Source organism: Nyctibius grandis, chromosome 33 (assembly GCF_013368605.1).
Source record: "Nyctibius grandis isolate bNycGra1 chromosome 33, bNycGra1.pri, whole genome shotgun sequence".
Classification (NCBI taxonomy): domain Eukaryota; kingdom Metazoa; phylum Chordata; class Aves; order Nyctibiiformes; family Nyctibiidae; genus Nyctibius; species Nyctibius grandis.
In genome coordinates, this window is record NC_090690.1 from 4,965,282 (window position 1) to 4,981,284 (window position 16,003).

At 65.1% G+C, this 16,003-nt stretch overlaps 4 protein-coding genes across 6 annotated transcripts; 1 reads left to right on the top strand and 3 right to left on the bottom strand.

Annotated features, from left to right (window-relative positions):
• Positions 1 to 82: 82 nt before the first annotated feature.
• On the bottom strand, positions 83 to 6,530 carry USP39 (ubiquitin specific peptidase 39). Of its 2 annotated transcripts, XM_068421400.1 has the most exons (12): positions 6,179 to 6,530; positions 5,603 to 5,672; positions 5,329 to 5,423; positions 3,579 to 3,715; positions 3,331 to 3,483; positions 2,310 to 2,535; positions 2,154 to 2,231; positions 1,985 to 2,052; positions 1,529 to 1,860; positions 571 to 706; positions 402 to 488; positions 83 to 307 (listed from the first exon to the last, which is right to left on the bottom strand). In XM_068421400.1, the coding sequence occupies exons 1-12, from the start codon at positions 6,528 to 6,530 to the stop codon at positions 260 to 262; spliced, it is 1,782 nt and encodes a 593-aa protein (XP_068277501.1). In that variant the 3' UTR covers positions 83 to 259. The 2 variants fall into 2 exon arrangements, with proteins under 2 accessions (XP_068277501.1, XP_068277502.1); XM_068421401.1 differs by lacking the exon at positions 5,329 to 5,423 and having other exon boundaries at positions 3,579 to 3,681.
• Positions 6,531 to 6,766: 236 nt separating this feature from the next.
• On the top strand, positions 6,767 to 8,237 carry C33H2orf68 (chromosome 33 C2orf68 homolog). The gene is given in 5 exon segments (XM_068421541.1): positions 6,767 to 6,986; positions 7,075 to 7,190; positions 7,640 to 7,685; positions 7,687 to 7,777; positions 7,988 to 8,237. Coding segments are annotated over 5 exon segments (474 nt in total). The 5' UTR covers positions 6,767 to 6,888; the 3' UTR covers positions 8,111 to 8,237.
• Positions 8,238 to 8,661: 424 nt separating this feature from the next.
• Positions 8,662 to 12,614, bottom strand: VAMP5 (vesicle associated membrane protein 5). 2 transcript variants are annotated; one of them, XR_011049958.1, is made up of 4 exons: positions 12,559 to 12,614; positions 11,672 to 11,803; positions 9,337 to 10,421; positions 8,662 to 9,202 (listed from the first exon to the last, which is right to left on the bottom strand). XR_011049958.1 is itself a non-coding variant. In XM_068421537.1 (3 exons), the coding sequence occupies exons 1-3, from the start codon at positions 12,559 to 12,561 to the stop codon at positions 10,230 to 10,232; spliced, it is 327 nt and encodes a 108-aa protein (XP_068277638.1). In that variant the 5' UTR covers positions 12,562 to 12,614; the 3' UTR covers positions 8,662 to 10,229. The 2 variants fall into 2 exon arrangements, 1 of the variants encoding a protein (XP_068277638.1); XM_068421537.1 differs by having other exon boundaries at positions 8,662 to 10,421.
• Positions 12,615 to 13,118: 504 nt separating this feature from the next.
• Positions 13,119 to 15,845, bottom strand: VAMP8 (vesicle associated membrane protein 8). Its single transcript, XM_068421543.1, has 3 exons — positions 15,623 to 15,845; positions 14,409 to 14,630; positions 13,119 to 13,336 (listed from the first exon to the last, which is right to left on the bottom strand). Exons 1-3 carry the CDS (start codon positions 15,623 to 15,625, stop codon positions 13,193 to 13,195), a joined length of 369 nt encoding a protein of 122 aa, XP_068277644.1. The 5' UTR covers positions 15,626 to 15,845; the 3' UTR covers positions 13,119 to 13,192.
• Between the last annotated feature and the right edge of the window lie 158 nt (positions 15,846 to 16,003).

Below are 16,003 nucleotides of genomic sequence, written 5' to 3' on the forward strand. Positions count from 1 at the left end.
GCGCGTTGTCACCCGTCCCCGAAGGTGCCAAAACCACGACCCCCCCCCCACCCCGCTGCACCCAAGGACGAGCGGAAACGGGTGACAAAAACACAGCGGGTGGCCTTTAATGGGGGGGGTTGGGTGTCCCCAAGGGGGTGCAGATGTCCCCAAGGGGGTGTGGGTGTCCCCAAGGGGGTGCAGATGTCCCCAAGGGGGTGCGGGTGTCCCCAAGGGGGTCTGGGTGTCCCCGAGGGGGTTTGGGTGTCCCCAAGGGGGCTCAGGCGCCTTGTTGGTTGGTCTCGTCCTCCTCACGCCGCTTCCAGATCTGCGGTAGAGGAGGGTGGTGGGGTCAAGGGGACAATTTAGGGGGGGTGACAAGTGTCCCCTGGTGTCCCCTGGTGTCACCCAAGTGCCCTCACCTGGATGTAGGCCTCCGAGAGGGTGATCATCTGCGGCAAGATGTCGGTCACCTGGAGGTCCTGCAGCTCGTACCACTTCCCGGTGCCCTGCGAGGGGACAGGAGGTGACACCGGGGTTGGGAGGCCACCTCCTTGTCCCCAGGGCGGGGAGGTGACAAGGGACACTCACGTGGTGCAGCACGTGGATGCGGTAGGAGCCCTCGGAGGGTTTGCCGTCGTGGACGATGTTGGCGATGAGGTCGTAGGTGGTGTTGGCGTGCGCGGCCTGCACCTCCTCCGACAGGTACTCCCGCAGGTCCACGTTCCTGGGGGACGCCCCAGCTGGGGGTCACCAGCGCCCCAACCCCAGGGGGACCCCAACACCACCCACAACCTCCACCAGATGCTTCCAAACCTCCCCCAGATGCCTCCAAACCCCTCCCAGATGCTTCCAAACCCCGCCCAGATGCCTCCAAACCCCTCCCAGATGCCTCCAAACCCCTCCCAATGCCTCCAAACCCCTCCCAGATGCCTCCAAACCCCTCCCAGACGCCTCCAAACCTCCCCCAGACGCCTCCAAACCTCCCCCAGACGCCTCCAAACCTCCCCCAGATGCCTCCAAACCTCCCCCAGATGCCTCCAAACCCCTCGAGATGCCACCAACCCCCCCCCGATGCCTCCAAACCCCTCCCAGATGCCTCCAAACTTCCCCACATGCCTCCAAACCTCTCCCAGACGCCTCCAAACCCCTCCCGATGCCTCCAAACCTCCCCCAGATGCCTCCAAACCCCTCCCAGATGCCTCCAAACCCCTCCCAATGCCTCCAAACCCCTCCCAGATGCCTCCAAACCCCTCCCAGATGCCACCAACCCCCTCCTAGATGCCTCCAAACCCCTCCCAGATGCCTCCAAACCCCTCCCAGATGCCTCCAGACCCCTCCTAAGTGCCTCCAAAACCTCCCTAGGTGCTTCCAAACCCCCCTTAGATGCCTCCAAGCCCCCTCCTAGGTTATTTCGTCTCCCCCTAGATGCTTTCAATCACCCCCAGATGCTTCCAAACCCCTCCCAGATGCTTCCAAACCCCCAAGAGGTCACAGTGAAAGGGAGGCAGGGCCCCCAAGCGCCCACCTGGGGGTCTTCACTACTCACGTGATGGGGAAGTTGACGATGGTAGGGTTCTTCTCCACGAAGAAGTTGTTCTTGGTGAAGCGCTTGATGCAGAAGATGAGGTAGGGAGGCAGCTTGGTGAGCTGGAAGCGCTTGAGAAAGTTCTCCTTGTAGGTCTTGTACTCCTTCTCGGTGGCGCCGTTGAACTTGGCCAAGATGCTGAAGAGAGGGACCTGGGGGATGATGAGCTGCTCCTTCTCGTCCTTGTAGAGCGGGGCGGTGGGAAGGTCCAACGTCAGGTACATGAAGGTGGATTCCACCATCATCTCTTGGTACTCGGAGTTCTGCAGGAGCTGCGCCTTCTCCTCAGCCGGCTGCAGGAGACGGGGCTCAGAGCGGGGAGGTCGTAGACCTCCATGGGGGTGAGGAACCTCCATGGGGGTGAGGAACCTCCACGGGGGTGAGGAACCCCCACTTTGGCCCCACCCACGTACTCACCAGGTCTGGGTGAGGCAGTTTTTTGGTGAAGATGCGCATGGAGCCCTGGAAGACGTCGGTGACGATGGCTGCGGGGACGGAAAGACGTCGGTGGGGGACCAAGGGGTGACGAGCGTCACCCAAGGAGGTGCCCCAAGGGAATAAAGGGCCTTCATCGCCCTCTGCTCACTCTTCTTCTTCTTCTTCGTGCCGCCCAGCGCCGAGTGCAGCGCGTTGAGGAACCAGGAGAGAAAATCCACCCCGTCCCCTACAACCCAGAAGATAAATCAGAATTAGTGGGGGGACCTCAGTGTCCCCCACCCCACCATCCCACCCCGCTCCTCACCTTGCTTGGTGATCTGGAAGTTCTTCTTGCTGCAGAGAACCACGGCTTGGAGCATCTCGTGGGGCGAGACGTGAGCTTTGAAGTTACGGGGGTTCCACAGTTTCCTCATCAGCTCCCCGAAACGTTGCACCAACAAGAACATGATGTCCCCGGGCGGGCGCTGGATGCTCTTGTAGTTCTCCTCTTCCAAAAAATAATTCCTCAAGGGTGGAACGTTGGATAAAGCCTACGGAGGAGAAGCTGGGAAGCACCCCTGGAGTTGTGGGGAGGGGTTTGGGGGGGTTTTCACCCCCAAAATGAAGCCTGGGATCACAGAATGTCAGGGGTTGGAAGGGACCTCTGGAGATCATCTACTCCAACCCCCTGCCGGAGCAGGATCACCCAGATCATGCCACACAGGAACGCGTCCAGGCGGGTTTTGAATGTCTCCAGAGAAGGAGACTCCACAACCTCTCTGGGCAGCCTGTGCCAGGGCTCTGTCACCCTCAAAGTAAAGAAGTTCCTCCTCATATTTATGCGGAACCTCCTGTGTTCCAGCTTGCACCCGTTGCCCCTTGTCCTGTCAAGGGATGTCACTGAGAAGAGCCTGGCTCCATCCTCATGACACTTGCCCTTTACATATTTATAAACATTCATGAGGTCACCCCTCAGTCTCCTCTTCTCCAAGCTAAAGAGACCCAGCTCCCTCAGCCTCTCCTCACAAGGGAGATGTTCCACACAAGAGGACACGGCCTCAAGCTTGGCCAGGGGAGGTTCAGATTGGACGTTAGGAAGCATTTCTTCTCAGCAAGGGTCATTAGACACTGGAAGGGGCTGCCCAGGGAGGTGGTGGAGTCACCATCTCTGGAGGGGTTTAAGAAAAGCCTGGACATGGCACTTAGTGCCCTGGTCTAGTTGCCATGGTGGTGTCAGGGCAATGGTTGGACCCGATGATCCCAGAGGGCTCTTCCAGCCTCATTGAGTCTGGGATTCCCCTTGGTGAAGCCACGTTGACCACCCCTGATGGGACGGGGGGGATCACCTGGAGGACGGCGTTGGCGTAGTCGTTGGCTTTGATGTTGTTGAGCCCCACGATGCCGGGCAGGTACGTGGTGCCGTCGTAGGCGCGGGAGAGCTTGGCTTGTTTGTCCAGGTTGGTGATCTGCTGGGCGGTGAAGGTGGGCTTCAACACGTACTGGGGGGGACAAACGGCATCAGGAGAAGTGGGTGGGGGGGAACACAAGGCTGAACCCCCACCCCAGGGAGGTCTGACCCCCGCTTGGGCCGCACCGTGATGTCCTCGAGCGAGGAATCGATGATCTCGTAGTTATCGGGGAGACAGTAGAACTTGAGGGTGTGGAGGTTGAGGAACACGTGGTGGCTGAACTGGACGCTGTGGATGTAGGCGTGAGACTTCAGCCCCCGGCCTGTGGGGGAGAGGGGAGGGGGTGGGGGGTGGGAGGGTTCCAGGGGGAGGTGAAGGGGGTCAGGGGGGAGTGTCGGGTCCCCACAGAGGAGAGAGGGGGAACGGAGGAGCCGTGAGATGGGGGAGATGGGACAGAAGCTGTTCCCCACCTGCATCTGGGGGCTGCCCACCCCCGGGGTCCCTGTGTGTCCCCCTCCTCCAGCAGCACCCCAGGCCCTGGGTATCCCCCGTTCCCCGCCATGGCAGCACCCTTGGTGTTCCCTGGGTGACCCCTGACAGCACCCCGGTCCCTGGGTGCCCCCCATGTCCTCTCTGGGTAGCAGCCGGGTCCCCACGCAGCCCCCCTGTGTCACCATGAAGCCCCCATGTGTCCCCTCCCCAGCAGCACCCTGGCCCCTGGGTATCCCCTATGTCCCCCCCGAGCAGCACCCCACCCCCTGGGTGTCCCCCATGGTGTCCCCCCCTGGCAGCACCCTGGCTCCTGGATGTCCCCTTTGTGTCCCCTGACAGCACCCCAGCCCCTGGATGTCCCGTGTCCCCTCTGGCAGCACTCCAGCCCCTGCGTGTCCTCCCCAAGGCAGCACCCCAGAACCTGGGTGTCCCCTGTGTCCCCTCCCCAGCAGCACCCTGGCTCCTGTGTGTCTCCTTTCAGCACCCCAGTCCTTGGGTGTCCCCCCCAGCAGCACCCCAGCCCCTGGGTGTCCCCCATGTCCCCCCCCAGCAGCACTCAGCCCCTGGGTGTCCCTGTGTCCCCTCCCCAGCAACACCCAGCCCCTGGGTGACCCCTGACAGCACCCCGGTCCCTGGATGTCCCCCGTGTCCCCCCAGCAGCACCCCAGCCCCTGGGTGTCCTCCCCAGAACCTGGGTGTCCCCCGTGTTCCCCCTGGCAGCACCCTGGCTCCTGGGTGTCCCCTTTGTGTCCCCTGACAGCACCCCAGCCCCTGGGTGTCCTCCCTAAAGCAGCACCCCAGAACGTGGGTGTCCCCCATGGTCCCCTCCCGGCAGCACCCTGGCTCCTGGGTGTCTCCTTTCAGCACCCCAGCCCTTGGGTGTCCCCTCCAGCAGCACCCTAGTGCCTGGGTGTCCCCTGTGTGTCCCCCCAGCAGCACCCTGGCTCCTGGGTGTCCCCTGTGTCCCCCCCCAGCAGCACCCAGCCCCTGGCTGTTCCTGTGTCCCCCTCCAGCAGCACCCTGGCTCCTGGGTGTCCCCCATGTCCCCTCCCAGCAGCACCCAGCCCTTGGCTGTCCCTGTGTCCCCCTCCAGCAGCACCCTGGCCCCTGGGTGTCCCCCATGTCCCCTCCCAGCAGCACCCAGCCCTTGGCTGTCCCTGTGTCCCCCTCCAGCAGCACCCTGGCTCCTGGGTGTCCCCCATGTCCCCTCCCAGCAGCACCCAGCCCTTGGCTGTCCCTGTGTCCCCCTCCAGCAGCACCCTGGCTCCTGGGTGTCTCCTGTGTCCCCTCCCCAGCAGCACCCAACCCCTGGGTGACCCCAGCAGCACCCCAGCCCCTGGCTGTCCCTGTGTCCCCCTCCAGCAGCACCCTGGCCCCTGGGTGACCCCCATGTCCCCCCCCCAGCAGCACCCCAGTCCCCAGGCGAGGTGGGGGGGGGCTCACCCTGGAAGTACTTCCCGCAGACGAGGCAGGCGTAGACGTTGATGTGGGAGAGCGAGATGGAGCAGAGCTTCTCGAAATCGAAATCCAGGACGCTCCTGGGACGGGGACAGAGCTGGGGGTGGGCCGGGGGGGGCACGGGAGGGGACCCCCAGGGACGGGGGGGGACGGGAGGGGACCCTCAGGGATGGGGGGGCACGGGAGGGGACCCCCAGGGACGGGGGGGGACGGGAGGGGACTTCCAGGGACGGGGGGGACCCCAAAACCCCGCACTCACTTGTTGATGGTGTCCAGGTAGGGGCAGTGGCGGCTGCGCTGGTCCTCGGGGTCGAAACGGCCGTAGCGCACTGCGGGGGGGAAGGCTCGTTAACGAGGGGGGGTCATTAATGAACGGGAGTCGCTAATGAAGGGGGGCACAGGGGCCTTACATCAGAGATGGAGCAAATGCCCCCCCCCCCCCCCCCGCCACTAAACACCCCCGGTGTCTCCCCCCGGGTCCTCCCCGGTGCCTCCCCCCTTCCCCAGAGCCAGACCCCCAGGATCAGCCCCGGTGCCCCCCCCCACACCCCGGTGCCCCTCTCACACCCCGGTTCCCCCCACCCCACCCCAATCCCCCTCCCCGCATTCCCGGTTCCCCCCCCAGTGCCTCCCCCCGCGCCTCCCCCCGCCTCCCCAGACCTAAACCCGGGACCCCCAGGATCAGCCCCGGTGTCCTCCACCCCACACCCCAGTGCCCCCCCACCACCTCCCCGGTACCCCCCCGTACACTCAGTCCCCCTGTACCCCCCGGTGTCCCCCCCCGCCCTCAGTTCCCCACCCCGGTGCCCCCCCTCCCCGCATCCCCGGTCCTCACCGGCGGGCTCGGGCTCAGGATCGGAGTCGCCATCAGCCTCACGCTCACGCTTGACCCGCACGGGGCCGGTGGGGGCGGCATTAACGGACCCCCCCCAGGAACCGATCCCGGTACCCGGCTCCCGCTTGACACGAGCAGGATCCACCAGGAGGCCCAGGCCCGGCTCCGCCGCCTCCCGCCGCCCGCGCTCCCGCTCCGCATCCCGTCGCCCCCGCGATCGCTCCGCTTCGCTTTCCCGGCGGCTCCGTGACGAGCCCCGCGATGATGATGATGATGAGGACGAAGCACCGGCCGCCGCCCGCGGGGCCGCCCGGGCCTCCCGCTCCCGCTCCCGCTTCCCGCGGCTCGACATTCCCGCCACTGCGCAAGCGCGGGGCCAGAGCCGGTGCCAGAGGTACTGCGCATGCGCAGAAGCTCGGGGGCGCCTGCTGCGCATGCGTAAAGGCTAGGCCGTTGTTCTGCGCATGGACAGAATTGCCTCTACGCATGCGCTATCTTCCAGCTGCCGCCGCGTCCTCTTTACGGCGCATGCGCGCATCCGCCGCAGTGGGCACCGCCTCCTTTGCGCATGCGCATTGCGGCGCCCCTCGCCAGTGCATGCGCACCAGGCCCGCGGCGCCCGGCGGGGCTTTTAAAGGGACCGCGGCCCGTTACCGGCGGGGTGATTCTTCCCCTTTCCCGCTCCGGGCCGGTCCCGGTAGTGGCGGCTGATGGAGGCGGCGGCCACGGCGCGGCGCTGCCGCCCGGGTGGGCGCCTTGACATGAGTCACGGCTTCTTGCGGCACATCCGCCGCAATCAGATCGCCAGGTACCGGCACCGGATGGGGGGAGCCTTGAACCGGCCCCGGGGACCCCCCCGTGACATCCCTTGTGTGTCCCCGCCCCGCGGTGCACAGGGACGCCTACGACCGAGCGGTGCGGCAGGCGCGGGGGCGGGCGAGGGGCCGGCTCACCGCGACCCCCCCCCGGCCCCGCCGGCCCGATCAGCAGGTGTACCGGCCCCGCCGGCCCGGTGAGGGGCGGGGGGCACCCATGGGTGGGGGGGGGGCGACCCCGGGGGGGAGGGCATCCATGGGAGGGCGGGTGGGGGACCCCGAGGAGGGGGGCACCCATGGAGGGGGGGGGCCCGGGAGGGCTGAGGTGGGGGGCACCCAAGGGGGGGGGCACCCATGGGTCAGGGGGCACCCATGGGTGGGAGAGGGTGGGGCTGGGGAGCACCCATGGGTGGGGGGAGCACCCATGGGGGGGTAGGGGGACTTGGGGTGCTTGAGGGGGGCACCCATGGGTTGGGGAGCCCGGGAGGGCTGGGGTGGGGGGCACCCATGGTGGAGGGGGGGGGACACCCCAGGTTGGGCTGAGACATGGGGGGTACCCAAGGGGACCCCGGGGATGGGGGGAGTACTCCTGGGTGGGGGCACCCAAGGGTGGGGGGGGGGCCCTGGCCACCCCCTGAGGGTGCAGGTGCCGCAGGGGGTCCCGGGGGTGACACCGGCACGGGCCCCCCCCCCGCCACCCACCCCCGACACCCGCGGGCCCCGGCTCTTCTGCCTGGAGTACGAGGGGGACGACGGGCGCGTCACCGCCGTCATCGTGCACCAGGTGAGGGGACCCCGGGGGGGCACCCATGGGTGCAAGGTGTGGGGGGGGGGGTGTGCAGGGGCTGTGTGGGGTGCCCTGGGTGCAGGGGGGGGGGCTATGGGGTGCGGCGGGTGCTCCGCTGGGGTGAGGCGGGTGGGTGCGGGCGTGAGGGGTGCTGGGGGGGGGGTGACGCCGTGGGGGTGACGCCGTGGGGGTGACGGGGTGCCGCAGGGTGACAGCGCCGAGGAGGTGACGCGGCGGGTGTGCGCCCGGAGCCCGCTGGAACCCGCCCTGCGCCGGGCCCTCTGCCAGCGGGTGCAGGACGAGCTGAGCAAGCGCCGAGGGACGGGGTGACACTGCCACCCCTCTGGGGACGCTGCCACCCTCTGGGGACACTGCCACCTCCCTCGGACGGGTGCCACCCCCATGGGACGGGTGCCACCCCCTGCTGGGTGTCAATAAAGGTGCTGCGAGGCTCCGGTGTCGTGTCTTGGGGAAACTGAGGCAGAGGGGAGGGACCCCGGTGTCACCGTGTCACGTCCCCCCCCGCCACGGGTGTCCCCACCGTGCTGGTGACAATGGGTGCCAGGGACCCCCCGTCCCCTCCCCGGGGTCCCCCCTGTCTTGGTGGCAGGGCCACAGCACCCCTCTGTCCCCGTCCCCCCCCACCCCGGGGTTGGTGGCACCTGGGGACAAGGCGGGGTGTCCTCAGGGCGGGTCCCGCTGGGTTGTTATTGTAGGGTCTCCTCGGAGGGGGGTGCGCTGGGTTAGTGGGGGTGGGTCTCCCCGAACCGGGTGCCTGTTATTGTAGGGTCTCCCGGGAGCGAGGCGCGGGGGGGTGTTATTGTAGGGTCTCCCTGAAGTCGATCCCATGGGCTGTTAGTGTAGGGTCTCCCCAGAACAGATCCTGGATGTTATTTATTGTAGGGTCTACCCAAAAGACATCCTGATGGTTTGTTATTGTAGGGTCTCCCCAAAGCAGGTTCTGGTGCTTATTTATTGTAGGGTCTCCCCAAAATGGATCCCGATGGCTTGTTATTGTAGGGTCTCCCTAAAGCAGATCCTGGTTCTTCATTGTAGAGTCTCCTGAAAACAGATTCTGATGGTTTGTTATTGTAGGGTCTCACCAAAGTAAATTCTGGTGCTTATTTATTGTAGGGTCTCCTCAAAGCTGGTCCCACAGGTTTGTTATTGTAGGGTCTCCCCAAAACACATCTTGGTTCTTATTTATTGTAGGATCTGCCATATTTGTTATTGTAGGGTCCCACCAAAGCCCATCCTGATGCTCTGTTATTGCAGGGTCTCCTCAAAGTTATTGTAGGATCTCCTCAAAGCTGCTCCCACCGGTTTGTTATTGTAGGGTCTCCCCAAAACAGATCCTGTTGCTATTGTAGGGTCTCCTCAAAGCCCATCCTGCTGCTCTGTTATTGTAGGGTCTCCTCAAAGCTGCTCCCACAGGTTTGTTATTGTAGGGCCTCCCCAAAACAGATCCTGGTTCTTCTTTATTGTAGCGTCTCCTGAAAACAGATTCTGATGGTTTGTTATTGTAGGGTCTCCCCAAAGCAGGTTCTAGTGCTTACTTATTGTAGGGTCTCCTCAAAGCCCATCCCGCTGCTCTGTTATTGTAGGGTCTCCTCAAAGCTGCTTCCCACTGGTTTGTTATTGTAGGGTGTCCTCAAAACAAATCTCCCCAAATCCTGATTCTTATTTATTGTAGGGTCTCACCAAAACACATCCCACTGGTTTGTTATTGTAGGGTCTCCCCAAAGCAGGTTCTGGTGCTTATTTATCCTAGGGTCTCCATGGAATGGGTCTTGTTGGTTTGCTATTGTAGGGCCTCCCTAAAGCAGATCCTGGTGCTTATTTATCGTAGGGTCTCCCCAAAGATCATTCTGCTGGTTTGTTATTGTAGGGTCTCCTCAAAACAAATCCTGGTCCTTATTTATTGTAGGATCTGACATATTTGTTATTGTAGGGTCTCACCAGAGACCATCCTGCTGCTCCGTTATTGTAGGGTCTCCCCAAAGCAGATCCTGGTGCTTATTTATCGTAGCGTGTCCTCAAAGAAAGTCCTGGTCCTTATTTATTATAGGATCCGGCATGTTTGTTAGTGTAGGGTCTCCGCAAAGACCATCCTGTTGTTCCATTATTGTAGGGTCTCCTCAAAGCTGCTCCTACTGGTTTGTTAGTGTAGGGTCTCCCCAAAACAAGTCCTAGTGCTTATTTATTGTAGGGTCTCACCAAAACAGATCCTGCTGGTTTGTTATTGTAGGGTCTTCTCAAAGTTATTGTAGGGTCTCCCCAAAGCTGCTTCCCGCTGGTTTGTTATTGTAGGGTCTCACCAAAGCAGATCCTGGTGCTTATTTATTGTAGGGTCTCCCCAAAGATCATCCCGTTGCTCCGTTGTTGTAGGGTCTCCTCAAAGCTGCTCCCGACGGTTTGTTATTGTAGGGTCTCCCCAAGCCCCCAGGGCTCAGTCCCCGCCGGGGGGGGGACGGGGGGTGCCGGTGGCGGGGGGTGACCGCGCCAGCCACAGCGCCAGGGCGAGGAGGAGGAGGAGGAGCAGGAGGGCACCGAGGCCGATGGCCACCAGCCGCCACCGCCGGTGGCCCCTGCGCTGCTGCCGCCGCGTCACCGCCCGGGTGCTGCGGGTGAAGGCTTCGCCCTGGGGACAGCGACAGGGTGACCCCCCCGGGCCATACAGGGCTGTAGGGTCGGGGGGGCTATGGGGCCGTATGTCCCTATAGTGACCCCTGGGGCCATATGTCCCTACAGTGTCCCCCCCAGGGCCGTCTGTCACTATAATGTCCCCCCTGGGGCCGTGTGTCCCTATAGTGTCCCCCTCAGGTCTGTATGTCCCTATAGTGCCCCACCCAGGGCCATATGTCCCTATAGTGTGTCCTCTGTGGCCATATGTCCCTATAATGTCCCCCTTGGTGCCATGTGTCCCTATAGTGTGTCCCCTAGGGCTATATGTCCCTCTAGTGTCACCCCCTGGGGCTGCATGTCCCTCTAGTGTCTCCCCCAGAGCTGTCTGTCCCTATAGTGTCCCCCCCAGGGCTCTATGTCCCTATAATGTCCCCCCCAGGGCCATCTGTCCCTATAATGTCCCCCTTGGGGATGTGTGTCCCTATAGTGTCCCCCCCCCAGGCTGTATGTCCCTATAGTGTCCCCCCCAGAGCTGTGTGTCCCTATAGTGCTCCCCCCAGGGCCATAGGTCCCTATAGTGTCCCCCTCAGGACTGTATGTCCCTATAGTGTCCCCCCCCAGAGCTGTCTGTCCCTATAGTGTCCTCTGGGGTTACATGTCCCTATAGTGTCCCCCCCAGGGCCATCTGTCCCTATAATGTCCCCCACGGCTCTATGTCCCTATAATGTCCCCCTTGGGGCCATGTGTCCCTACAGTGTCCCCCCCAGGGCTGTACATCCCTATAGTGTCTCCCCAGGGTTGTATGTCCCTATAATGTGTCCCCTGGGGCCATACGTCTCTGTAGTGTCCTCCCCTCCAGGGCCATCTGTCCCTATAGTGTCCCCCCCAGGGCTGTATGTCCCTATAGTGTCCCCCTCAGGGCCAACTGTCCCTATAATGTCCCCCAGGGCTCTATGTCCCTATAACGTCCCCCTTGTGGCCATGTGTCCCTATAGTGTCCCCCCAGAGCTGTATGTCCCTATAATGTGTCCCCTGGGGCCATCTGTCCCTATAGTGTCACCTCCTGGAGCCATCTGTCCCTATAATGTCCCCCAGGGCTCTATGTCCCTATAATGTCCCCGTTGGGGCCGTGTGTCCCTATAGTGTCCCCCCCAGGGCTGTGTGGCCCTATAGCATCGCCTGGGGCTATATGTCCCTATAGTGTCCCCCCAGGGTTTTATGTCCCTATAGTGTCCCCCGGGGCCCCACGTGGCTCTAGGTGCCCACCATGGCGCGCAGGTCCCGGGCGCGGGTGTCCAGGTCCCCGAGGCGCCCGTCCCGCTCCAGCGCCCGCACCACGTTCTGCCGCATCAGCTCCGTCACCTCCGCGGCCTCGCGCTGGCACCGCGCCAGCCCCGCCTGGGGACACCGGGGACACGGGGGGGGACACCGGGGACGTGAGGGGGGGACCGTGGGGACAGGGCATATGGGGCCCATGGGGACACAGGGGGACAATGGGGACACAGGGACCACAGGGACAAGAGCACCCCAGGGAAGGGGCACCACAGGGACCATGGGGATATAGGGGGACAATGGGGACATAAAGGGGGGGACAAGGGACACAGGGGGACAATGGGGACACAGACCATGGGGACAAGGGCACCACAGGGAAGGGGCACCATGGGGACAATGGGGGGACAATGGGGACACAGGGACCACAGGGATATAGGGCACCATGGGGACAAAGGCACTGCAGGGAAGTGGCAGCATGGGGACAATGGGGACATAAAGGGCCATGGGGACATGGGGACAATGGGGACATAAAGGGCCATGGGGACACAGGGAAGTGGCACTATGGGGACACTGGCACCGTGAGGAGGTGGCACACAGGGACAGGGGCACTGTGGGGTGGCACATGGGGACACGGGGGTGGCAGCGTGGGGACACGCGGGGATCCTGGAGCATGGGTGGGGGGACATGGGGACACGGAAGGTCCCACACGGGCCACCCCCCCCGACTGGAACCGCGTCCCTCCCGCCACCAGGAAGAGTCTGGGGACACGGGGACAGGGGTGTCCCCAACCCCCGGGAGGGGCCCGTGTGTCCCCCCACCTCCCGGTGTCCCATGTCCCCTCCCCGGAAAGCGAAAGTGGTGGCGGAGCCCCCGGCGCTCACCATGGCCTCGGGGCGGCGACGCAGGGTCCCCCCTGTCCCCGTGTCCCTGTCCCTGTCCCGCCCCCAGCGGGAGGGACCAGGACCGCCCCCCCCCGGGTCACACACCGGGACTGGGAGTGTCCCCTCCCTGGGGAGGGGGGTGGGGGTGTCCCCAGGACCCCCCGGGGACACGTGGGGTCCCCCAGGACACCCCTGTCCCCAAACCCCCCACGTGGGTCCCCTGGGGACCCCCATGTCCCCAAACCCCCCCATATGTGGGTCCCTGGGGACCCCCATGTCCCCCTGAGGACCCCCCACACACACCTGGGTCCCCTGGGGACCCCCATGTCCCCATCCCACCCCCCCCCCGGGTGGCAGTGCCACCACACTGTGCCCTTTGTCCCCTGGCGCCAGCCGCCCGCCTGGCACCACTCCCCGCCCCCGCGCCCGCCTGTCCCCACACACGTCCCCACACGTGTCCCCACGTGTGTCCCCTCTGCTCCCTGTCCCCCCAGTGTTCCCCCCAGTGTCCCCACCAGTGTCCCCCCCACCGTGTCCCCACACCACACACGCCCCACACAGCTTGTCACCCCCTGTATTCCTCGGGGACACGCGGGTGGCTGCGGTGTCCCCACGGGGGTGGCCCGGGGGGGCTCTAGGTGGGGATGACGCCGGTGGCCAGGAGGATGATGAGGACGAGGACGATGGTGCCCACGAGGCCGAGGACCACGAGCAGCTTCACGTTCTGCCACCAGAAGCGACGTGCCACCTTCTGCGACGTCGTCTTGAAGTGCTCCGACTGCGGGGACACGGGGACACCGCTCGGGGGGGGACATGGGGACGGCCCCTGCGACCCCAGGGACACCCGCTGCCACCCTGGGGACCCCAAACTGCCACCCTGGGGACACCTGCTGTGACCCCAAGGACAACCCCTGCCACCCTGGGGACGCCGTACCCACCCTGGGGACCTTGTACTCAAGTCGGGGACCCTGTGGCCACCTCAAGGACTTCGTGACCACCCTGAGGACCCTGTGCCACCTCGGGGACCTCGTACCCACCCTGAGGACCCTGTGCCCACCTTGGGGACCCTGTGTCCATCTTGGAAACCTTGTGGCACCTTGGGGACCTCGTGTTCACCCTGAGAACCTCATGCTCACCTTGGGGACACTGTGTCACCTTCGGGACCCTGTGCCACCTCAGGGACCTCGTGCCCAGCTTGGGGACCCTGTGCCACCTCGGGGACCTCAAGCCCACCCTGAGGACATTGTGCCCACCCCAAGGACCTTGTGCCCATCTGGAAGACCCTGTGCCACCTCGAGGACCCTGTGCCCACCTTGGGGACCCTGTGCCCACCTCAAGGACCGTGTGCCACCTCAGGGACCTTGTGGCACCTTGGGGATCTCATGCCCACCCTAAGGACATTGTGCCCACCTTGGGGACCTTGTGCCCCCCCTGAGGACCCTGTGCCACCTCAGGGACCTCATGCCACCTCGTACCCACCTTTGGGACCCTGTGCCACCTCGGGGACCTCGTGCCCACCTTGGGGACCCTGCGCCCACCTTGGGGACCTTGTGGCACCTCGGGGACCTCATGCCCACCCTTAGAACATTGTGCCCACCTTGGGGACCTTGTGCCCACCCTGAGGACCCTGTGCCACCTCGGGGACCCCATGCCACCTTGTGCCCACCCTGAGGACACTGTGCCACCTCGGGGACCTCATGCCACCTCGTGCCCACCCTGGGGACCCTGTGCCACCTCAGGGACTTCATGACCACCCTAAGGACCCTGTGCCACCTCGGTGTCCCTATGCCCACCTCGGTGACCTCATGCCACAGCCGTGCCCGCCCCGGTGCCCCCCCCGGTGTCCTCACGGTGGCCTCCAGCTCCTGGCTCTTGCTGTGCAGCTGCTCCAGGTTCTCGCCCCGCGCCAGCACCCGCTCCACGTTCTGCACCATCACGGCCTTGACGCCCTCCACCTCCCGCCGCAGCGCCCGCACGCGCCCGCCGTCACCCGCGTCCCCCGCTGCGTCCCCCGTGTCCCCCGCCGGGTCACCTCCCAGGCCACCGGCCACGCCGCCTGCAACGCTGCCCGCCTGGTGCCCCCCCGGGCAGGGGTCAGGGTGGGCACCCCGCACCCTCCCGCCACCCGCCACCACCCTCCAGGCACCCCATAGGTGCCCTGGGGGTACCCCCGAGTGCCCCACACGGACCCCTGCGCCCCCCCCAGCACCCTATAGGCACCCCATAGACACCCCCTCAGCACCCCATGGGCACTCTGGGCACCCCCTATATGCACCCCCCAGCACCCTGTATGTACCCTGGTACCCCCCAAGCACCCCATAGGCACCCCATATCCACCCTATATGCACCCTATAGGCACCCTGGGCACTCCATATGTATCCTGGCACCCCCTAGGCATCCCATATCCACTCCAAGCACCCTATAGGCACCCTGAGCACCCCCTATGCACCCTGGCACCCCCCAAGCACCCCATATCCACCCCCTCAGCACCCCACATACACCCCAGACATCCCATGTGCACCCTGGGCACCCCAGAGGTACCCCCCCAAGAACCTCCTATGCACCCTTATATGCACCCCCCAGCACCCTATAGGCACCCTGAGCACCCCCCAAGCACCCCATAGGCACCCCATACACACCCCCTTAGCACCCCATATACACCCCATACACACCCCCTTAGCACCCCATATACACCCCGGACATGCCAAGCACCCGCTGGGCCCCCCCATACATACCCCGCACCCCCCATAGCCCCCCCATATATACCCCAGACCCCCCCATACGTACCCCAGACACCCCACAGGTGCCCCATAAGTACCCCACTCCCCCCATAGCCCCCCCATACGCACCCCACACCCCCCATAGCCCCCCCATACGTACCCCAGACCCCCCCAGACCCCCCATACATACCCCAGACCCCCTATAGATGCCCCATATGTACCCAAGACCCACCCATAAGTGTCCCATAGGTACCCCAGACCCCCCATGCGCACCCCACACCCCCCACAGCCGCCCCCTGCCCCCCCCACCCCCCATAGCCCCCCCCAGCCGTCCCCGCACCCACCATGGCCGGGCCCGCTCCGCTCCGCTCCCGCCACCGCCCCGGACCGCGCCCCGCCCCCGCTCGGGGCTTCCGGGAGCGGCGGGACCGGGGGGGGGGGCGGGGTCAGGGGGGCGGGGCTACAGCGGGGTCAGGGGTCGCGGCGGGGTCAGGGGTCACGGGGGGGTCAGGGGTCACGGGGGGTCAGGGGGTGACAGGGGCTGGGGGGCCGTGAGGCGCGCGCCCCCTCGCGCCGGGGGCGGGGCCGACGGGAGGCCACGCCCCCTCGCGACGTGGCGCGTGACGTCACGCGAAGGGGGCGTGGCCTGCGCGAAGGGGGCGGGGCCAGCGCGATGGCGGCGGCGGCGGTGGCGGAGGGTACGGGACCGGGGGGGGGGGGGGGGT